Source organism: Corapipo altera, unplaced genomic scaffold (genome assembly GCF_003945725.1).
Source record: "Corapipo altera isolate COAL_440 unplaced genomic scaffold, ASM394572v1 44b, whole genome shotgun sequence".
In the NCBI taxonomy this organism is placed as follows: domain Eukaryota; kingdom Metazoa; phylum Chordata; class Aves; order Passeriformes; family Pipridae; genus Corapipo; species Corapipo altera.
The window spans coordinates 3,591,027-3,614,901 of NW_020884932.1; the positions used below are offsets into that span (position 1 = coordinate 3,591,027).

Consider the following 23,875-nt stretch of genomic DNA (forward strand, 5'->3'; position numbering starts at 1 on the left):
GATGGGTGTGAGCCTGGGGAAAGGGCCAGCAGTGCTGTGGTCCTCCATGGGACCTCCCAGGGACCTCACTGCACCACGGGCTGCTGTGTAGCTCAAGGAACATTTCAAGCAAATCCCTCCTGGGTGATTCCCTCTCCCTCCCAGCTAACCATCTGGAGAATGTACTGGCATGCACCTTTTCTTGTCTTTAGAGCACAGAAAGGGGAAACCTGGCACAGTCACCCCAAACACCATTTTTCATACATTTCTTCCCATGCCACCTCTTTTGGGGGTTTTCAGGCATTTTTGGAAGAAGTACCATCTCCAGCTGCATTACCAGTGCTTCCCTAGAAATGTACAACCCCTACTCTTCCCCTTCCACCCTGAATGCTGCTGGATTGTAGGTAGAACCTTGATGGCAATGTACATCTGGAGTTCTTCCAGCCACCATCACACAGAAGGCAACAGCTGTGCACAGCTGGAGCCCACCACTGCACTGCACATTCCAGCAACCCCCGAGCCCACTTTTAGCAAGGGATTGCCCTGCCCCACAGCTTCGCCACAGCATGGCCAGCAGCAGTCTGACACTGGGGTTTCCAGTATTTCCATGAGTAAAGAGAAAATTAAGTCACACAGTAACATAGGGGGTTATTATTTGTTTATTTAAAAGGCAAATGCTCGAGCATTAAGGCCACAGAGTGGGAAAAAGAAATGGTGACTACATGGGATTATGTGCCACCCCGTAAAAAGGGAGGAGGAAAAAAAAAGGAAGGGCAAAAAAGAAAGTTTTGACCCCGCTCTTGTGTTTCAGAGGTGGCTGCTGGGCCACAGAAGGGGGTCAGGTTGCCCTGACCCCTGCTGCCCCTCTGCCCACGGTGTTCTGGTGCCCCAAAGCAGCACTGGGTCCCCAAGAAGCCATCTCCTGTGGTGGCACAGCAGAGAGTGGGAGCTCCTCTCTGCAGGCAGAGTGGGTGCAGGGTCCATGTGCATCGTGTCCATAGTGTAGGGAGGAGCAGGTGGTCCTTGGCAGATGAAGTATTAGTTCTTTAGTAAATACAATAGCAACTGAAGGCATGAAAAGGAGTTACAAACAGCAAAAAATATTTTTAAGAGATGTAAATTCTTTACTTGCATAGAAAACCTGCTGTAGAAGACACCAGGTAAGAAGTACAAGAACACTTTCTACGTCTGACATGGCCCTGTCCATCACATATTAACACCTCACATCAGAGCAGGGATGGGATTGCCAGCAGACCATGTCCCACACTGAGCAGTGCAGAGGCAGCATCCTCCCCAGCCCCCCAGCACAAGCATAATTTCCAGGAGAGCCTTTCCTGGGACCTAGCAAGGTCCAGCCAGAACCCAGATGGGACTACAGCAGCATGGTTTGAAGATGAAGGTATGATTTAACAAGGGGCAAGACAAACCTATTACAGCATGGAGCAAAGGAAAGGAAAATGGAGGGTTTGGTTTCAATTTCATGAAAATCATGTTTGGTCTCAAGCGACCACATAAATCATCAAAGAAGGAGGTTTATACTAAACCAGTGTATAAAACAGATTTTTCCAACTTTTGAAGACTTCTGTGATTTCTGACAGTTGTCACATTACACTGAGACAGAGGAGATACACCAAGGGGTACCGAGACTTTGGGAGGGGAGAAAGAAGAGGAGGAGAAGGGAGACTGACAGCCAAGAAACACCAGAACTCATGTGCTGGACGTAAGAAATCACCCCACCAGGTCGTGGGGGCACCAGAGCTGGCGCTGGGCTGGCTGTCCATGCTCTGCATAAGGCACAGGGACATGTCCCTATCTCTCACTCAAACTGTAAATTGAGGAGGGGAGATGGCTGTTCTGGCTCTCACCCTCCTCTTCACACCGTTTTTCTGTTTCACCTATTAAAAAAAAACAAACCCAGAAATGCCAGTACCTGAAGAACAATACGAGAGGTGGGAAACAGAAGCAAAGGACTCCGGTTCTCATGATGAGGTGAACCAGGTTTGAGAGTGGAGAAGAAAATATGCTGCCTGCATCCATGCCTACCCAAAACCATGTTAGTGGCATCTGTGTCCTGAGAAATGCAGGACATGGGGGTCTCTCCCAAGCTGATGTTCCCATATACCTGCCTCAAGGTGATTTTCAGCCATTAACTAGTTTCTCCCTGTAGCACCATTCCCACTGCAGACACAGCATCAGAGGCAGGGATGTTAACTGGATGCAGAGGCAGAGCAGCAAGCCGAAATTAGAAAACGCAAGCTAAAAAGGGTACTCTTACTCTTCCTCCTTCAACATCCCCATTACTCCCTACAGGAAATCCCTTATAGATGTGAGTATGTCCCTGACGTCCCTTTCCTGTGGGATGCTGACAGACAGGAATGTGGGTTGGCACAGAAGTAGGAAAGCTTCTTCCCTCGGTATCCCACTGCTGCACAGGGCAAAGACACTCAAGACCTGATGTCTAAATGACATCAGAGGGTACCTCGTTGCCCCTCAAATGCAGGGTGCTTCCCTTTACCCAAAAGGTTATAAATATACCATTCCTAATGACTTTTTCTAGATCTATTTTTCACTGACAAAGAGGACAGACATCCAGAGGGAAGACGGGATGGGACAACTGTTCATAAATATGCCCTGGATTTTAGCAAGAACAAGCTGTGTTCTTAAACAGTCAAGGCACTCCATTTGTTTCCATTACCTTTGCCAGAAAAAGGCAGAGGACAAGTCCAGAAGAGAATCTCATCCCTCCACAGTAGCCCTGAATGTCACATCATTAATACATCCTAAGATGCTTTTTTGGGGTAAAAATTTTTTTAAAAATCCTGCATAAATTCCATTTGATAAAATTTCATATAGGTCTTTCACAATATCACGCTTTCATCCCAAAACCTCCTTTCTCTTACTTTTGAGAGGAAGCAGTTATCTTTGGTCCATGTTACAGGGGAGGAGGAGATAAAATCAAGCATGTTCTGTGGTGGGAAAACCAGGAACACGTATCTAATGACAATTGAGCTAAGGGATATGACAGAAGGGAAAAAACCCCAAACACTTGAAAAACAGTCTAAATTAAAATTACCCTGACATCTGGAGGATGCCAAGTGTTTGTAGTGCATCTGAATGCAGGGCCAAGCAACACCTCTGCATGACTTTGCTGCAACTACTGCCACCTGCAGTGATGTCTTCTTTGAGAGATGTATGTTCCTTCTACAGCATTCACCAGGAGCTGGCTGCAAAATTAGAGTAATGAAATCCTGTGCAGTGGCATGTACTGTTAGGACAACGTTAAACCCCAGTAAGATTAAGAGGCACTATTCATTCTCAACTAACTCTAGCTATCAAGAAAAGAAAAAAAGAGAGACATCTAAATTAGACAAGTCAAATGGAGAGATGGCAGTACCTCCATCAGCAGGGTGTTCCTCTCTCTCTCTCTCTGACTGCAGAAATAGCCCCAGTACCTGGCCTAGACAATTTGTCTGCTTTCTGGGCTGCAGAGGTTGGCCAGGCAGCTCCTGCTCCACACATCTTATGTGCAAACAAACCGGGGCAAAAGTTCAATGGCAGGGCCAACATTTCCCTGTTCTTGGCTGCACTTGCCACAGGTGAATGCTCCTGGCCAGCCTGGTACCACCACAAGCCCACCAGCTCCGACAAGCACCACCAGTCTTGGGCAGTCCCACAAGCACAGAGGGTAAAAATTTACCCCTGGAGATATTTCAGAGCCCAAAGGAATTACACCCAGGGCAAGCTCATCCATCTGCTGCATCCATAACCCTGTATCCCACCTCTGCTAAGACCTGCACCCCAGCAACTTTCATAACCCATAAGCAGCATCCATACGATGAGATGGGCTAAACAGGATGCGTTTTTCACAAAAACTTTCAGAGTTGGGCTAATCTTGCCATCACACATTTAGTCCTCCAAAAGGCTGTAAGAACAAAAGATTAACCAGACACCCTAGTTAACCAGACTCCCACATTTCTCAGAACTGGAACCAATCTATCTGACAATTATAAACTGTCCTTAAAGGCCATGTAAGAAAAGCTCAATAAAGCAGCTGGAACAGGTCTGAAAAAGAGCTTATGAACCTCCTCGCTTATAAAGCTCTCTCTGGAGATTTGCATTGCTTCCACTAGTGCTGTACCCAGCATCCAGACAAATAGTCCTGAATTTTTTAATGCACCAGAAGTATGTTAAAAAACAATGCCTTAAATCTCCAGCACGAGAAGTTATTACAAAAAACCAAACAAAACACCTGAAAGCTTCTCCTGGCATCATGGAGGATGCTTTACTTATTCATGTATCTGGATGGCAACGTCTCGAGCGAGAAACTGCTCGATTTCTTCTTGGGTCAGTATTTCAGACGCAGGAGCTGCTGCCACCACTTCAGCCGGTGCTGGCCTCTCGCAGTTCAGGTTTGAAAAAGGGTTGAACCAACCCAAAGAGAAGGCACCGCCGAATGCCAGCTTCATTCCTTCCCAGCCGCTGATCTTCTCCCAGGTTGGCTTCTGATTTTTAAGTCGCTCAATACCCTGCAAGAAGAGAAGACTTCAGGGTCGTCTCACATTTATAGCAGGTATTTGGGCATTGTAGCACACGCAGAACTGCCTATCTATAGCCAGACTGATGCTATTTGAGATCGAGTTAACAATGAAGACAGACATCTTGCGTTAGTGAGAGTTTCATCTCTGAATTTAACAACAAAACCCTAAACAATCTGAATCTTGCAGACATATTTTGGCATCAGTTGCTATGGATGTTTACAGTACAGAGACGGCTCCTGAAAAGCCAGCCTTTTGGGAAACATGGATCTCTTCTCACATGGCTTTTTGAATATCTCCAAGGAGAGACAAAATACTGTTAGAACTTAAGAGTTTCACCTTATGTGGGTATTTCTGAAATAGCTTAGATACAGGCAAAATACTGCACCTTTTTCCAGGAATTAGGAATTTACCAGTGCCACACCTAGAAGCTCACTCTGTCCCAGTTAAGAGCAAATATTTAAGAACACAATTTCCAATTACCAAATTGTCAAAACCAAATCACAATGCAAGCAAGATAGCTCACTGGGAGGTGAGAAATTCTGTACAGGTGGAAGTGGAGGCTTAAAAACAGGACTGGAACCTTAGTCAGTCAATATTCTGATTCATTCTCCCTCCAAGAACATCGCTTTTAGTAAAGCAAGCATTTTGACTGTATTTAAAGAACAGATACAGCAAATCTGGGCAGCAGCATTTTTTCCTTGGTAGCCTTTTCCATGTAGAAATAAAGCACTAAAATTTATTTTCTTAACATATTTTTTTTTAAGGCTACCAGTGTGAAATAGGGCACAATTTTTTATGCACATCTTCTGTATCATGTAAGAGAGGAGTCAGATCTGCAGCTGGGTAGGATACACTCACAATGACATACAAATGACCACAGAAAGTGTTCTTAGAGAAGCGAGAACACTGGATCCCAGTTTTGAGAAACTCAAGGAAAGGAAAAAAACGAGCAAATTCAGTTAAAACTGTATGAAAGAAGGGTATTAGAAGAGCTGGATGAACGATACACTTGTCACGTCCTAATTCTACAGATTTTTCTTAACGACACACTACATTCAAAGCTTTGCAGTGGGGGGAAACAAATACACGCAGGAGCTCAAGCAGCACAGCTGCACTCACAGTCAGCCTTACAAATAACACCATAGCAGCAGCCCAGTTTTGCAATAACATTGAGTCAGCATGAGCAGACCCAGGAGAAAACACACCATAAACTGAAGCACTACGTGCAAAGCTTTTTTGAGCTTCATTCATGCCCTGTTTCTCTGTGCTGACTTAGGAGAAACCCAGCAGTGAATGTGAAGAAAGGAATGACAAAACACCAAATAGGAATTCTTCAGGGTTGCAATTTCAGGAAAAAGTCAAGCCCTGAAGGACTTTGAATGCTAAGCACAGGCCTGCATCCCCTCGCTCTGCTCCCAAGCTTGCAAATGTACAGTTTCAAGAGCTCCAGGGAAAAATCCCTTGCAGCCTCTGGTCCTTTGGGATACCACACTTGGTGCTGCTGCAGCCATGGCCCAACCTTACCTCCCTGCTGGGCAAGCTGGGAGAGGAGCAGTGCTCGTGCACAGCAGAGCATTTTAGCACTACCATGTGCTCTTCCTCCAGGATACTCCATTTCCAGCACCCAGTGGCTGTGCAACTGGGAGGCAGAGGCTTTAGCAGCTGAAAGCAGAAGACCACCTTTGCTTGTTGGCTGCTCCTTAGTGAACTGCAGAAATTTCCCATGCATTAGTAACAAACTGGCACCACGGCTGCAGCACTTACTGTGTGAGTATCTAGAGAGAAGGAAAACAAGTAGCACAGAGCAGGAGGAGAGAGACACCAAGCATTTAAACCCTTCCCTGGCAGCACAAGCTTTAACCCTGCCCTCAATCACGTGCTTAATCTGTTTTGATCCCTGCTGCCATCTACATTGGGAATACAGATTTGGAACACTTCTGGGCAGCAACCCCTCCTTTTCTCCCCCCCAAAAAAAACATCACTCACCTGCTCGGCACAGCATCTGCTAACAAGGAGATAAGCAAGGTCAGGCTGAGGCTGTGCTAATGCCAATTAGGGAGCAGTTCATCAGAGCAGGGAGGGGCATACTTTCTCTCTCTCAGCCTGACCTCACTAATCCCTTCAAAGCACATATTCAAAATAAGCACAAGTTTTATAATTGTATCTTGATCTAATTTGGCTGCCAGCCACATGGTCAGTAGGGTGTGAGGTTATGCCTTAAAAACAATTTAGGAGGATGGAAGGAAAGCACAGCTGTTGAAGACATTTTGTCACTATTTAATGGAACTTATTTTAAATATATATATATATTTACATGAAATCTCTCACCATTACTTTAGAAAGTGGGAATTTTGTATATCAAATTAAACCAACACCTGTTTATCTTTCCCATAATGCATCATGGTCTTTCACTATTCCAAGTTATATAATTTTGAACCAATACTGAAAAAAAGACATAAACTAAGAAATATAAAATACTGGACACTCCTACTTCAGTAAGAGATACATCATTGCAAACATGGGGACAGTAGGATAAGGTTGACCTGCGTCCACTATGATGCTGGAGGATATATCCTGTTTCTCCCACTATTGCCCTCAGTATCTGCTCCTGTCCAGTGCCAGAGGATGGTGGGCTGCATTGCCTGACCCAGAAACGATCTGCAGGGCAGCTCTTGCACGTTAGAAGCAATGCATTAATTTCTCTTAATGCACTTTCAAAATATGAAAAGAGCAAAATGAAAAGACAAGCATTGTGACAATTTGATGGTTATGACACTGAAAGCATTGTCATCGGAAATCACGATTAAGGCAGACTTTTCTTACAGCACTTCCTTCCATTTATTTCTGCTTGGAGTACCACCTAGCTTTCCAATACAGAAGCACCGTGATTTGAGTTTGATTTCAGTTTCTCTTGGCCAAGCTAAAACAGAACAAGCATCCGGAAATGGGTTGTCCTGCCCAAAAAAATACTTTACAGAAGCAAACCAATTTGTCTTTCTCATATTAATACTGACTCCCATTTAGTATCATTAAAATTGCACCATCAAGTTGCACAGCACAAGTAAAACTGAGGACCCTCAGTTACTGCCACACACACACCTGACAGGTACCAATGGCATTTCTGTGATGATGCCTCATTTAAAAAAAAAAATCAGTTTGACTGAATATATCAATACTGCATAATGCTGTTAAACAATTTGCATTTGTTTGAAACAAGAAAAACTTGGTAGTTACACATTTTTCCACAATGGTCAAAATGCCAGAACAGCATAACCAATCTTCCTCCAAGATGCACAACCAACAAGGTTAATTAAAATAAATCAAAACAGGAATGCAGAATTCATAATCGAAGAAATTTTTAAAGCAGTGAACTGAACTAAGAGATGCATTCATTAGTTAATTGCCTAAGTCACTAAAGCCTCTCCCGTCAATATATCTGATTTTGCATCAGATATACTGAGGGCCAGATTCTCTACCAGTTCAAGTTACCACGCACATGTGCCTCACTGGCTGAACTGATCCCAGCCAAAGATCCAGCTTTTAATTATTAAGCTGGGAGGATTCTCTGAGAAACACCATTGCATACTAAAATCAGAGTTACAACCTCTCCCAAGTGGAGACATAAAACCCCTGATTAACAGGTCGGTGTATTACCAGTTAACTCACTTTTAAACTTAAAAGCCGAATACTTAGTTAATTGACTTTTTATGCTTCTGCCTGCTTAGAAACGGAAGTGAAAGTTCAGAAAACCATTACAGATTTTTCCCAACATTTGAAGCAAAGAAAGAAAGAACAGCAAACAAGTTTTTGCAAAAGTTTTATTGCATTTGTTTTCCATATGGAAGCATTGACAGATTGAAAAGATGCAGCATTCACACTACTTCCAAAATGAGACATCCAATAAATTTCTCCTTCCCCAATCTCCCTCCCTTTCCCCGTGGCTTTGAAGCAGTCTAAACAGGTTAGTTTCCAAAAAAATACCATTTTATTTTAAACCAAGGAAAGAAAAGATTCCTTGGAAGTCACAGACACAGCTGATTTGTATACTTCCTTTGTTTGCAATTCCTCTGATGAGCCCATGGGAGTCACATCCAAAAATATAAAAAAATTCCTGCCAGAACACAAGATGTCAGTTGTAGTTATGAATGGTTTAGCTTTACCCGTTTTTGGAATGCCTTCTGTCCCTCCCACTTCCATCACCACACAGTTCATAACAGCATGCATGCTCCTTATCATAAATATTTCCCAATTTAAAACACTTACACATATATGTGCGTGTGTTTACACTCACACACACACACGTATGTATAAATATCAGAAAAGACTTACAAAGCTCTAAACCAGGGCAATGCTAAGAATATAGAATTAATCACCCTGGTATACTTACACATCCCATCAATATGAGTCTTTATAGTAATCTGGGCATCATGTCATTTTTTTCACGTTAACACTGTTTAGCAGGCATTGCTCTATCAAGTCATTTACCAAGACAAACACACACAAAGAACATGATTCTGCTATTCTAAACACTTGAAAATTAGCTTTCTTCCTTTCCTGCAAGTGTAAGGCATTTAATAATCCAAAGAGTCTTCTAAATCTGCCACAGTTATCCTAAAAGGGCAACAATTTCCTGCACACTAGGGAGGGAACAGACAAAATAATGCCAGAAAGATGGAATCAGTTCTGTGGCTGGAAGGAAAAACGAGTGTGGGGTGGGAATTGGTGTTGGCAACCTTCAAGTACTTTAACTGTATGCAATCACCAGGTCAACTGGCTTTCTTGCTGTGTTGCCTTCTTGTCTTGCACCTTTTGGTACATGAAGTATCTGCTTCCCTGTTTAAGTTCACTTATGAAAGAGCAACATGCTCCTTCAGGAAGTCCAAAGGTGTCTGTATAGGGCTGTTGGCACTCACATGTCATCCACAGAGCTCATCACAGTCAGGAGACAGCATGAGAATCTATTCAGAAGAGGTGGGTCATAACAGAGAAGAGAGGATCCCCTTCACATTAGTTATGCCATACAGAAAGCAGAGAGAAACAAATGCCAGTAAAGTTAATGTGATAAAAAAAAAAAAGAAAAAAAATAGAAAAAGAAAAAGAAAAGCAGCAGCAGTTTCAGCCAGAGATATAGAATTATCTAAAATGGTGGAATACAGGGCTTTTTTTTTTTCTCTGCAATTATCAGCCATTTAATAGACATAAAAAAGTTCATTTTGCTTTTTGTTTTAAACATTCATGGAAAATTTGTAACAGTAGTGCTGTAATATGTTTCTATTTTAGTGGAAATGCTGGTCAAGAATTCCTCAGACCACATACTGGTACGGGTCTGCTTTTCCTTGGTCTGGTGTTGCGAATGGGCTAAGCCATGCTATAGAGAACGGATGGCCAAATACTGCTTTCATGTTCATCCATTTTGTTTTTTTAGCCCATCTTCTCTCTTCCTTTTTCAACTGTTCTATTCCCTGAAAACAGAAATATCACATTTTCAGTCAAATACTCAGATTTTGTAGTTCTGGATTCGGGGAGAAGTCTACTCTCAGTTACCCCTTATCCAAAGGATGGAGTGAGAAAATACAAATGTACCTGTATTGCCTTTCCTTTTCTTCTCACTGCTTTATATTAAAAAATATTAAGGCTATAGAGTGTTCCTTGGAAATAAAATTACTTTCAATTTGTTCAGTCCTAGATACTTCAGAAACATTTTAAGACCTGACATCCAATCGTCTGTGACGTCAAATAAAAAAAAACCCCACCACTTAAAACCAAACAAAAAGTATGTGCTTTAATGGCTGAATGCATCATGTGCTAACCAGATGGAAAAGTTTTAGAAGAATCCATTATAAGCTTGCAGACAAAAAAACAAAACAAAACAAAAAACCCCACAAACCCAAAGATAATTTCTATAATGCTCCCAGATTCACCAAGCAAGTTCAGGAAGTGCCCATGGCTCAGTGTAGCTGAGTCTACCTCTTGCCTCTTTGTATGTCATTAGAATCACTGCTAAAACATGCATGGGCTGACAGCAGGGAGAAAGGGTTAAATAAGACACTGATTCAAAGAAATCATTGGCATCGTTTAGTAAAGGTTAGAGGCAGAACAAAAATAAGCCATCAAGCAATCAGCTGAAACATTCACTAGTAAAACACTAAAAAAAATTAAAAATTCCACATTGTGTCTAAAACACAAAAAGTGATTTTGGTCTTTCAGGAAAGCCGTATATATGCCTGGCTGCCACAGAAGCAAAACGAACAAGTGCAGTCCTTGTAGAGTATTAATCTTCCACAGGTAGCAGCAGGCAGATCACTCTGTTCTTTAACTCTGCACCTTTTGCAAGGTAAGGTTTCTCCTGATCTACATGTCTCTCCCATGCTATGAATTAACTCACTGCAACACATCTTTGTGTCTCAAATTACCGGTGGTAGGAGCTCTGAAGAACACAACATGGGTCAACTGCAGGAGTTGTGCTGATCCCTGGTAAATGTCACCTCCATTGACAAGAGCAAAATACCAGGGCTCTGGGTCCCTTCAGGCAGAAAGGAACCATCTTGGTGGGACAGCATTCTCAAGATAAGGAATGAGGTCTCCCAGTGATTGGAAGAGAAAGGTGAAAAAAGAGTAAGACACAGCCCTGCTGTCTAAAATGTGAAGTAAAACACTGCAAGAGAGCACAACAAGAAGAATTTCACCTGGAAGTATTGCTCTGCTCAAAACAGATTGCTTGCCAGACACAGCTAGCTCAATGCTAGCAAATCAACAATGAGACGTTCCACAGAGCTAAATCCTTGTGGGTACATATTCAAAAAAGAAAACAAAAATGAAAACACACAACCCAACAGGAGGAGACCATATTTCACTTTTTTTTTTATTTTAGATTGTTGCATTGCTCCTTTAACATCTATAAGTCCCCAGAATTAGAGGGAAAGGGAAAATCCGGGGAACTTATTTGGTTGCCCTGCTGTAGGAAGCAGCTTCTAAAAATTCTTGATGGGTTTCAAAGACAGAGAAATTCAAATGATAATTTCACAGGCAGCATTGCTAATTTACACACTTATTGACAAACTCAAGCTCAGCAGGATCTGTAGAACACTGTACTTCTTCCTGGGGCTCCCCATCAGAAAGAACAATGAAGTCTTCCTCTGAACACAGAAGAGCCACAGGTGGAACATCAGCCTCTTGCAGAAGCCAAGCATTAAAAAAAAGCACTGCAAAAAGAAACGCGGGAGCAATGGGCCCTTACAGCATATGACGCCAATCACAGCTCTCCAATGGCAGCAAATATACCTATTCTAGCTTCCACTGGCCATGGGCAAACAAGGGGAAAGAAACCTAAAGGAGGCAGGGGAGGAAAGAAGAGTTGTCACTCTTTTAAGACTATCACTTCTCTCCAACCACTCCAGTCAATTCAATTATATCTGAGCGTGCTTGGTGAAGACTAGAAGTATGCACAAGTGTGGGAACACACCCAGGAGTCACCAGCTCCATCTTTACAGAAGTGGGGAAATGCAGGGATATAGGATGGGCTGCAACACTGCTATGTAACCTCTACTATGCCACCCTTGAATTGGGGATGATTTGATGGCTTTCCAGCAGACTGTAACCAGCAGGCTTACATGAGCCTACTCCACTCCCTTTTCTTTTTCCATCTGGCAAGAGTTTTTGAACTATTTAATAAGTAGCCAAAATTAGAAAATCTTCCAGGCTAAAAGAAGTCTCTGTGTGTTTGTGTATACGTATCCCTCCCCCACGTACTCATCTTGGCTTTCCAGTACATTAACCTATAAATAGTGACAATCAGGGCACAGCTGAGTTTCAGACAATACCAATGAAAAAGCAAAGAAAAAGAGGTTCTTGAATCCATAGGGAAAAACACTCTCTACAGAGTAATCCCAGTTACCAATACCTACTTTATTGCAGGTACTATCAACACAGCATCCCAGCCAATACATAGGCATACACTACTTCCCACAGTAACCTTCAGGGACCACAATCCAGCACTGTGATAGCTCAGTTTATTACACTGGATCTTTCCTCAAGGGGTACATGAACCTTCTGTGCAATGAGGCAAAAACCTGTAACCCTTCACTGTTTCTACAAATGGTGAGAGACAAGGTAAAGGAGAGAGGGTGTGAGATACTCACCGTTTCATCGGTGCAGATGGAGTGTACTTGGGTCCCAAACATAACTGAGGTGAAGATAAGAAATAGGAGAGCCTCAAAACACAAGAGGATGAGAAGAATCACCGTAGTCGGTGGAGAGAAGGAACTGCATTCTGTGAAGACAAAACAACAGAGTTGGAAAGGCAGACATCAAGTAATGCAGCAGCTGCAAAACACCTGCTAAGCTACAAGTTTTCCATACTCAAACTGACAAATAAACTATATGGTCACCATTCCCAGAAAAGTACACAGGGAAGCTCTCACATTCTTGAGGATATTCAATCATAAAATGATCACTCCCACAATTAAAAAAAAAACAACAACAAGTAAACAAACAAGCAAATAAAAAACCAAAAAAATCCCACGCAAACCCTGCAACACTTCAACTTGCTTTTCCATTTCGGTTTTTCCCCAGCATACTGACTAGGACTCTATTCTACTCCATTTCACCTGTAGCTTCTCTCTTAAACCTTAGTCTTAACAGATTTTCCACAGTGATAAAGTCAATTAGAAATCTCAAGCTGGCAGTCAGGACATGAGGATATGTAGCAACAACCTAAAACCAGAGTATGCTTCTTTCATAACTGCTCTAAGCCATGACCTTAAGAAGGTCAGATTAAGCCAAATTCTTATTTTTCCTCATAATCTATACTGTAAACTCAAGCAAGAGCTAAAAAAACCCCAAACCAAGAAGGTAAATACAAAAGAGAAGCAGAAGAAAGGAAGAGGAAGAACAATGTTATAGGGCCAAGCTCATAGTGTTGAGTGTTGTAAATGTCAGAACATCTCCAGATTTTTTCCAAATCCAAGACTCTCACCAGAAGCCTGCATTTTTCTAATGAGCTGTTAAGCTTTAACAAATACACCATAATCAAGGGCTAACCCAATCTGCACAAATGGAAGGAGCTGGAACAACCTATCCATCTCTCATAACAGCTCTGTTCTGCCACCTAAACCTGGGGCAGGTGGGAAACTGCTTTCTCCACACAAACAGGCTCTGAGAAAGGGGGTAAAGGAAACTACCTTCAGATGTATCCTTCCCTTTATGGCCCTGGCCACTGTAGTCAAATGCAGTTCTCAGTGACAGCTGGCAGCTGTTTTACAAAGTTTTGAACTGCAGAACAACCTTGTCAAACTCAATTCATACCTATATCCTCTGCAATAGTATAAACTAAAACCAGTCATTATATTGAATAACACGACTGAAATTCCAAGGAAAAAAACCCTAATCCTCTTCCAAAAAAATTCACAAGCAGCACACACATTCTTTGACAGCTTGCAGTTTGACCCAGCATTACCTCAAGGATTTCCTATATCCATTTGTGGCTTTAAAAACATATATAGACTGTCTTTGTAAAAATTTACTCACTGGTTGATTCAGAGTGAGGGCTGGAGTTTTTATTTTGGCTTTTTTGAGCTGCTTGGGTTCTGGTTTTGGTTTGCCCTTTTTTTTTTTGGAAAGGAATTGTTTGTTCTTGTGAGGGTGGATTTTTGGATCTCAGCATGTTTTTCTGGCAGTCTTGCAAGAATGATTCACTTTACCCTTTTAAAAAAAGCATATGCATTCCTCTTGTCTTGTGTTGGCATTCAGGAAAATAGTGCTGTGTTCATTTCAACAGTAAGTTATTGCACACATACTTGTTAGGTGTCTTTACATCTCAGCTTTTTCCTAGGCAGTATCAGGTGTAAGTTGAAACAGGACTTTTCAGGACAGAGATCCCAGCAGGTCAAAAAGAATTATAAAGTTCCAGGACTGATCATTAAAAAAAATTTAAAAAGAGATAGCACAGCAGAGCCCTGATAGCATTCTTCTGAAACAAGCAAACTACATTATAAGTTCTTACTCAAAAACTAATCTGATACCTTAATGAGGTATTTTGTTCGTACTCACTTGTCCAGTCTTCTTCAAAGCAATACAAGAAGTGAAATCCCACCATGATTAAAGCATGCAGGGAAATCAGTGCTATATACATCTGAAAAATAAAGGATGTAATACAGGTACCAGGTGAGTTTAAAGACCAAAATGCTAAATCTTCCCAATACTTCAAATAAAGCAAAGTGCTAATATTTCAAAACAAAACCAAACCACAAACAACTCCAAAAACGATCAAACTCTTCCATCTCCCCTAAACAAGCACCATGAAGCTGGCAAATACCAAGACTACACAGGCTCATTCTGACCTTACTAACAGCTCTGAACAAATATGAGGGAGACTGCTGAGTTCAAAGCCAGCTGGATACCAAACTCAGCCTCTCCTGTGTCCCAGAGTGGCCTTCCACTCAGCCTAGTGTCCTTATCTCCCCTATGTACAACACAACTTTCAGAGAACAGTAACACTGACATCTAGGTATCACGTTGTCAAAGCTTACATCCTTGCTCTTGAGAGCCCTGTAGTCTCCCAGAGAAACAACAGTTAATTTGTTTTAAGCAGAAAACACATTTTATCTCTTTTCCAGCTTGAGCTCAGAAAAATGATGTATTTGTTTAATAAGCACTTTCCCTGAGGCAGATGCTTGCATGGAAAATTTCTCTCTGGCTTTAATACTTGGTAGTAAATACTTTTTGTTTTAAACTAGGTCTTAGCTTTGTAACAGAAAGTGTATGTAACAAAAAGTTATAACAGAAACTATATGCAGTGCTACATATACATTACCATTTACCAAGACAGGGCTAAAAATATGACTCTCCTGAATGTACAAACTCTGACAAAGGTCAGCAGATACTAGAAGTGAGAGAGATTTTGTTAAAAGAAATCCCTGTGGAAGCAGTAAAAGGCAATAGGGGAGTATTTTTTTTCCAGTTCAGTATGCTGCTGTTCTTTCACTTCCTCAAGGTCTCAAAAAGCATACCCAAGAACAAAACCAGCAACCCTTAGTTTGTTTCTCTCAACTACATTAAGTGTTTAATATAGTCTGCTTGAAAGTAGATGTCAAGTTTTAATAGAAACTGAAATCCTTTTGATAGGACTAAAACACCTAGCTCGCTCAAGGTGAAGAAACAACCTTGCTCAAAGGAAAGAAATGGGATTAATTTTGTTCTGTAATCCACATTCTAGCAAACCACAGTACAGAACACTAAGCCTTTCCACTTAACTGAAAATCTCCCCCTTGTTACTTGGTAATATGAGAACAGTCTTCCTCAAACCTGCAGATGTCTCAAAAGATTTATTAATAAAACAGAGCATCACTGAAAGTCAGCCTTGTAATGTTCACACTACTCCCACGGGATATTCGCAGTTTGCTCTGATGAAACACATTTCAACCCTTCCAGAAATATGCAGTATTCAAGTGTGCACTGCTGTTTTCTTACTCATGCTACAGATATAGTACAAAAAGTCAAACACCTCCTTGGTTTTCAAGTACAAAAATAAACCCCTTGCAATTAAAAGGTGGATAATTCTTGCCAAAGGGAATGCAGACTTCCCACTCCTCGTTTAAGATGTAGCAACAGCTCTTATTACATGATCCCACACAGGTACTCATACAACCATAATGCTTAGGAGCCCTATATATGGCCTGGGACCCTACCAGCCACAGTAAAAGGACAGCCCATGCATCAAAAAGCTCAATGCCACAATAAACTACTCCCATTACAATATAGATGCTCAACAACTGCCAAAAGAAACCTCAAAAAACCCTGGAAAATACTTCCCATGATGTTTTTTCCCATTGCTGTGGGTGGATGAGTCTGGGTGGGTGGGTGGGTGGGTGTGTTCCCTAACTAGTGAAACAGAAGTCTGCAGCAGCTCCCTGTAAAGTTCTTCCAAAACAGGAAGGAAGAGAAAGCCAGCCCTGGGAGCTGCCTCACAGACTACAAACTGCATTTCAGCACTTCCCACTGGACACCTCAAGCATCACTTGCAAAATACTTACTGTAAACAGTACAAAGTACTTCTGGTTATTCTCTCCTACACAGTTATTGACCCATGGGCAGTGATGGTCCATTTTCCGAATACACCTCTTGCAAACACTGAAAGAATAGAGGTCTTTATTAACAGCACTTTTCATTCCAGGAACATAAGATTTCACTGGGGCTTGGGGGACAAAGAAACTACAGAAAAGAATCAGAAGTGAAATCTGAATCTTAAAAAATTTACTTGTCACCATATTTATGTTTGTGGTTTTTTATCTTGACTAAGTCTGTTAAAAATGAACCACAGAACACCAAATCACCACCACAAAAATTAATGCCACATTATCAGTTGTTCTGTCAAAAATATATCAAAAATATTTGAACAATATATTTGGGCAGATGGAAAAAATCTGTGATTTTGTTTAGTTTTAACCTATTTTGTCTGTGAAAATGTCCATAAATTAAAACCAAAGAGAAACCAGAAAGATACAAAAAGCAGTAATGAATAAAGATATTTTTCAGAGTTGCTAATTACAGACTACGGTTTATTTACCAACATTTGCTGGCAGCGGGAACTTGCAGAAAAGGAAGTTAAATAAGGCACTAGAAAAGATTCTTGACATCGAGGTTAGCCACATACTAATATAAAATAGCTGTGGCAGTCAGTCAGGAAGACAGTACCACAATACACATTCAAGGTGAAATTAGATGTTAAAGCACTTCACAAAACCAGGCTAATGAAATCAAAATTCAAATTCTTGCCAGCGTGCACATTGTGGCCAGAAGTCAAATAATTAAAACATTATTACTTCGTCTGAACATCATTCTCTTGCTTAGTCAGTAACTGCTTCAATTCACATAATAAAGGAAGTCTTTTTCTCTGCTGCTTTCTCATATGATAGGAGACGAAAGGCAGTCTCCTGATACCACATTGCACAAACAAGCACAGAAATCAAATATGAAAAAACACAAAACCCCAAAGCAAACAAACAATGGACCCAGAAAGGAAACAGCCATTCCAGAAAAATTCTGGCAGCCCTGAAACAGAAAGGATTGAGCGCTCTGCTAATTTTATTTTTCTTCTTATAACAAAAAGTATTTTGACCTTAATATAACAATAAACTTCGACACCCAAACGCTTAAGGGAAACTCAAACAAAAACATGTTCTTATCTGCACGTATGAATAAATAATAGAAAACCTCTCTGTCAGAACAGCCTTTCACTCACTCTACGTGGTGGGAGGGAGTAATCCCCAAGGATACTTGCATGCCTGAAAAACAAATGAGTTGCTATAACCCTGATCCTAAATGAAAGGTCAGGCAGGCAGGCTCTGGCCTCTCAGCATGGGGCCAGACCAGGAGATGCTTCTCCTCAGGTGTGCTCAAGTACCCCATTACCTTCCAGCCCCAGGTGCAGTGGAAAAGGAGAAAAGTCTCATTTTGCCAGAACAAGCAGCTTGAAATTATTTTTGAGCTACATGGGCACTGCAATCAGCTGGCACAGTAAAAACAATTTATCTGCCAGATAATGTGCTTCGTATTATAATGATCAACCGCTGCTTTAAAAAAATTTAAAAAAAAAAAAGGAGGGGGGAAGGTGGGGCAGGTGATGTAAAGGAGGAGGAGGCCTCCTTATCTGTAGATGTGCACACACTTCCCCGGGACTCTGAAACAGCGGAGTACCCAAGCAATCCCTTCAGCTGCTCCTAGGTCCTCGTTCCCCAGAGAGACAACCTGAAGCAGCCAAGCCACAGATGTGGAAGAGGTAGCTAAGGCTGACAGGAGAGGTTTTATTCCCTGTACACATACCAAAAGCAGTTGGATGACAAGCAGAACAGGAAACTAGCTAGTGGAAAAAGAAACATAGAAACCATGACTGAAAAGTACAGGCAGCAGGGATTACCCATACTCAGACACTCTCCCCCTATTTGACCACCCCCCTTCCAAATGCTGCCAGGACTAGCTTACTGGGCTTAGGGGACTCACTAAATAGAACACGAATCAAAAAACATCCTGGTCCCTCTGGCATACCACTAGCAATATCTCCTGCTGATGCATATGCACAACCTTGATGTGTTAAAGTCTAATAAATCTTCCGAGTCCATAGAAAACCTTTTGACTGAAGATTCTCAACAGCATCAGTGCTCAGTGGATAAGTTTCCCAAATCTTAACATCTAAAAACTTATCTTAAAGCATAGAAAAAAGGATCACACTGATGAGGTTTTGTGTTTAGCCAGAGTTGCCTTCATTTACCTATGCTGTGAGTCATCATCAAGACAGCATTTTAGATGTGAAGTTTCATTCATAATTGAAGAGCTGTCAGAGGGGATTTTACAGTAGCATTAATAAGTGATAAGCATGATCACATTGCTCCTGATGAATAACCAACTCCTGATTTTGATTAGAATAAAAAAACAACAAAAAAGAAAAACATGTGCAAACTAAAGCTCTGAAACTAAGTATGAAAAACACAAACAGCAGAACAAGTTTGTTCAGCTCAGTACCATGTACTCCCCTCCCCACAAGACCACTGCACAAATCAGCAGTAATCCTGGTACAAGCTCTCTTGGTACGTATTGGGTTTTGAGGAGGTAAGGAAGTGACACCAGTGCAAACTCATTAACTACTTACTGGAAAGCAGGTTCGCTTGCTTTAAAAGCAGAAGAGAATTTTAGGAAGTAGTTATTTTTTTGCTCACTGCCTTTAGTACTAAAAAGCTCACTACCAGTTACTCTCTTCCGGGAAGTTTATCCTACCAGAAAAAGAAAGGACATGACAGATCAGTAGGCATACTGATCTATCACACAGCACAAAACAAAGTCACAGTACTCAATAAAAATGTGGAAGTCTGAGCTCTTAAAAAATATATACAGTTATCTGTACTTTAGTTTTAACTCAAATATCACTTCTAAATAGAATACACAGTTAGACAAATGGGTTTGTGAATAAAAATAAAAATGGAAAAGACACTGACGCTCTGAGAGACATTACATTTTTTAGATTTCTATGCATTCTGGTATATAATGTCTCTTTTTAAGTCATGTTTACACAAAAATTTATGGAATGCCAATTACAAGGCTGGAGCGAAGGTAGCAATCATTTTAAGTGTTTCTCAGTTTAAGTGGCCCCAGTCTCCTATAGATAAAAATTTGTTAGGAAAGGCCTGAGATTTTTTTCAGAGAAACTTAAATGTGTCTGGCACTATTGGTAACAGAATTCAGATACCAGTCTCTCAATTTACCCATTCCAGTCTCAGACTCCAATAACAATTTAGATCAAGGCACACTGGTGAATAATTCTTGAGGTCTTAATAATACATCTGTCTTCAGAAAAGACTTTACCTGCAGTGATGTGCTCTGTCAGGTTTGATGCTACAACACTTTGGGCACTTGTAAACCACCTGGCCTGGCTTTAGCTGCAAACTCTCAATGAACTCTTTTGTGGCATTACCTTTGGGTACAGCACCCTGCAGGAAAAAAAAATAAACCAGAAGATTAACCTGTGGACATTACAACTGCTAAGAACAACAGGATGACTTAAAACTATGGGAGGGGAGGAAAAAGAAAGAAATAAAAACTTCCCTAAGATCAACAGAGTTGCAAGAAGATTCAGAAAAGAAATTAAAATGTGGTACTAAAATATGGAATCACATACTTAAACATCATTTTGGTGGAGTTTTTCGGGTTTTTTAAACATCAATAAATCCTCACTTAAGCAATTATTCTTTTGTAATCCTATCATAAGCTTAAAATACTAAAGAATCTTCACCCCTCTTTTCACATCAACAAATTTATCATGCCAGTGTTTAGTATCACAAACTGGAAACAGCAGATGTTTTATTCCAGTACAGGTAGCTACTTCCTGAAGTATCATTTTGTACACTAAGAGTTGCTGGTAAACACCTCATGTATTTATATTTATGCTTCCACTGTGTATTTGTTATTTAAATTAGGGCCTAACATTCAAACAGTGAACACTAAAAATCTTCCCACCTGAATAAGATTAGGTAAAACATTCTTAGCTGTCTTTAAATAGGTAACATATTGCTGCTGCAGAAGCCCAAGTTCATGAGTTTCCAGTCTTTTTTGCTCAAAAAACCTGTATCAAAGAAACTCCCTCCTCTCAAAAAAAAGTCATGAAACATACTGTATGAAATCACTGCTGGTACATTGGTACAATTAACTTCTGTGACTTTAAGGCTTTTTTATTGAAATAAAAACAGAGAAGCAATATTTTGACAGATTTCTGACAGAACAGTCTCTTTTTAACATATCTATACAACGTCCTAACAGCAATAAACAGGAAAGACACACACCAGTGAGAGAACTGCTTATTGAACCAGTATTATAAAGCTTTCTGGAGCAATAGTTTTTTCCACAAAAACTCCCAACAGGACTGACCAATTAAAAAAATTATGAAAACCAACTTCCCCAAAATGCTACAACTAATGTTCTCTCTCTTCAACACTCAGCAAAGCTCAAAACCTTAGGAATGTTTTAGCAAGAAGGAGTTCCTGAAATGCGAGACACATGCTATCAATTCTGAAGAACTCAGGTGTTCATTTATTTATAGTAAGAATCTTGTTTGTTTGCCTCAGCAGTTTCATTCTGATCCTAGACGTGCCCCTGGCTCCCCATGTCCTGGCAGCTTCCTTAATCCCTGACTCACACTGTCTGCCAGATGTTGCTGCATCCCTTCTCTGTATCTTCCCTTCTGCATTTTATTTAGCTGAATTCCTCATTAAAAAAATGAAACAAAATCCCACTGGCTCTTGCCCTCCACACACATAAATCCCCCCTCACACTAGGAATTAACATATCTTTTCCAAATGACTCTCAACAGAGATTGTATCCGCTTCTCCAATGTAGCCTGTTTCAAAATACAGCTTTTGTTTCAGAAGAGTTTCTAGTAACTCTGCAAAATAATTCCAGCGACTTGAAGGTCCCTGGAAGGCATAAAAGCCACACAACATACAATAATTAACAACCACCACCACCCTTAGGACACAAACTATCTAACAAACTGCTGCAGCCCAGTCCAATGACCAGAAGTTTCAGAGCATAAACTATTGCTTACAGTTCTGCCCAGCAGCAGTGTGTAATTCAACCGTCTTTACTATAAACTGTGAGATTACCCCAAATCAAGCTATTTCTGCACTGTTGTGGCTTCTGGAAGAACTGGAATCTAAGAAGCAAAGATTGTTCTGAACTCTTAATGGCACCTTAACAAGGTTTGAAGTAGGAAATGACATTTGGAAGGAAGAGAATATCAGAGGTACACCACCACTCCCAACAGCAACAAGGACGCTTGTGAGGAAGGGGACAAGAGAAATCTAAGCGTGTCTTTCTTTCCACTGATGACTGGAGATGGGAGTTTGAATTGAATCTACTGTCCAGGGATTATTAAGCAAATAAACCATCCCAGGCCACTCAGCATTAGCCTCATGTTGCTAAACCGCATCTTCTCACTAGCTGAAAGATGACAAAGCAGCAGATCAGATCTCTCTGAGCAATGTCCTACGGATACACACAAGGAAGAATTACAACTCTGATGCTTCCCAACTTGCCTAACAGCTCTTAGCACACTCACACAATATTTATTTCAGCATTGTCCAATACACTCAACAAAATCAGGAAAATGAGAGATGGTAACATGGCTTTTAAAAACAACGCACGTTCTGCTCCATTCTGCTGAAGCAATACTTGCCAAGGCAGACAACTAAAACCAGCTTTTCCAGCTTTACTGTTTGTCAAGACATGACAAGCCACAAACACGAGATCTGCCATTGGGGAGAAAACAGTATCAGAGAGAAACACTCTCCTTCCCAGTGAAAAAGAAGAGCTGCTCACACACTGGGAATCTAAAGCTGGGTCCTTGACTTTGCTTCTGACTTGAGTGGGATGAAAAATTAGCATACCACATCAGCAGCCTCACTCGGCAGGCTGACACACAGAAGATTATTTAAATCTGCCACTCACTCGGCAAGTGAGTTACCCAACATCTAGCAGACAAGAAAAACACCGCCTGTTTCTTTCCGAGACACACAGAGAGAGGTATACTTACTGGATCTGTCAGCATAGCACGAAAATGTGAAGCCAAAGCGAGGAAAGCCAAGGTGTTGAACAGTGTGCCATTGATGACACTATAAACATAATCTCTTGATGGAACTAGCATGACAAGAAGGACTACAAAGTCGGCATAGAACACCAGCATCCAGGTAACGACAGCACATGCAATACCACAGCCATCTCGAATAAACCACATTGTTCCCAGGGAAGCACGGCTAGGAGGTGGAACACACTTTTCCGGCTGGAGGTATTCTGGTGTCCTTTCAATATCTCTGAAGCGGTGGACTGGGGTAATCATCATAGGCTATTATGTCCATACTTGCATCTGAAAGAGAATCAGAAACAGTGTTCACCAGTCTGCAAGACATGCGGCCCTCTGTTCGTGTAAAGGCACGGCGATCACATGGAAAATTCAGAATTGCAGAAAGACAGTTGAAAAAGCAAAAAAGGTAAATAAATCAAATGCGAAATAATGGATTTGGAAACCACACTCTCTCACTTATCGGAACACTTCTTACTCAGAAGGCTCTCTAAGTGCTTTTAAGACGTGCTTAATTACACATTAGGTCCACCTGTGTGCCACCTCCACCTCCCCCTGCGGAAAGGCAACAAGCCTTTCTTTTAATGAAGAAAAAGTCATCAGGTAGGAGCCAAGAGGAGCTGCCCCAACAGGAACTGAAGCAAGAACTGGGCACTGCCATGTGAGGAAAACAGGAAAAACCTAGCACAGCTGGTAGGGTCCCTCCTTGCTGCCTCAGATCTGGGGAAGGGTCTCTCCTACAGATACTGGGTAACTCAGCAAATAGGAAAAATATCCTTTCTCCTCAGCCATTGACTCACAGCTTTGGTGTAAAACTGCAAAACCCAACCACTCTAAAATTAGATTTGCAGGAATTGATCAAGAAGCAACCCAGGCAAAGATCTCAACAGGAACTTCTAGTCTTGGCTGAAGGATGGTCTTCCCCAGCAACAGCTGTCTCCTATTCTCACCGTTTCCTCTGGCCTTACAATCTTTGGAAGTCTTCTGCTTTGCCATGGCTCTCATACCACCTTTGCTCCATCCCTCAAAGGCATCTGTTTTGCCTCCCCTTTAGCACTTCTAATCAACTCCATTCCACTGTAATAAGAGCACTAACACTTACATTGTCCTGTCCTCTCCTCTCTGCAGGCACCTTGTCTACCCAGAGGGTAAGGTCCACCTTGGAGCCAGAAACTGTAATATTCCAGGTATATGCGGCGCTTACTGTAGTTTCAGTGTAACTCCCACTAAAAATAGGCAT

General features: G+C 41.3%; 1 protein-coding gene across 5 annotated transcripts in view; it reads right to left on the minus strand.

Moving 5' to 3' along the window:
- Positions 1-620: 620 nt before the first annotated feature.
- ZDHHC3 (zinc finger DHHC-type containing 3) overlaps positions 621-23,875 on the minus strand; it is a 33,824-nt gene continuing 10,569 nt past the window's right edge. For 2 of the 5 annotated variants that reach the window (XM_027659365.1, XM_027659366.1), the window contains exons 2-7: positions 22,591-22,920; positions 19,869-19,993; positions 16,547-16,643; positions 14,565-14,646; positions 12,656-12,786; positions 621-4,505 (exon numbers count right to left, since the gene is read on the minus strand). In XM_027659365.1, coding sequence (XP_027515166.1) covers positions 4,266-4,505; positions 12,656-12,786; positions 14,565-14,646; positions 16,547-16,643; positions 19,869-19,993; positions 22,591-22,896 — 981 coding nt within the window. In that variant the 5' untranslated portion in view covers positions 22,897-22,920 and the 3' untranslated portion in view covers positions 621-4,265. Of the gene's footprint in view, positions 4,506-8,321; positions 9,980-11,361; positions 11,720-11,798; positions 11,844-12,655; positions 12,787-14,564; positions 14,647-16,546; positions 16,644-19,868; positions 19,994-22,590; positions 22,921-23,875 lie in introns of those variants that run through there. The other 3 variants (XM_027659370.1, XM_027659368.1, XM_027659367.1) reach the window with 3 other exon arrangements.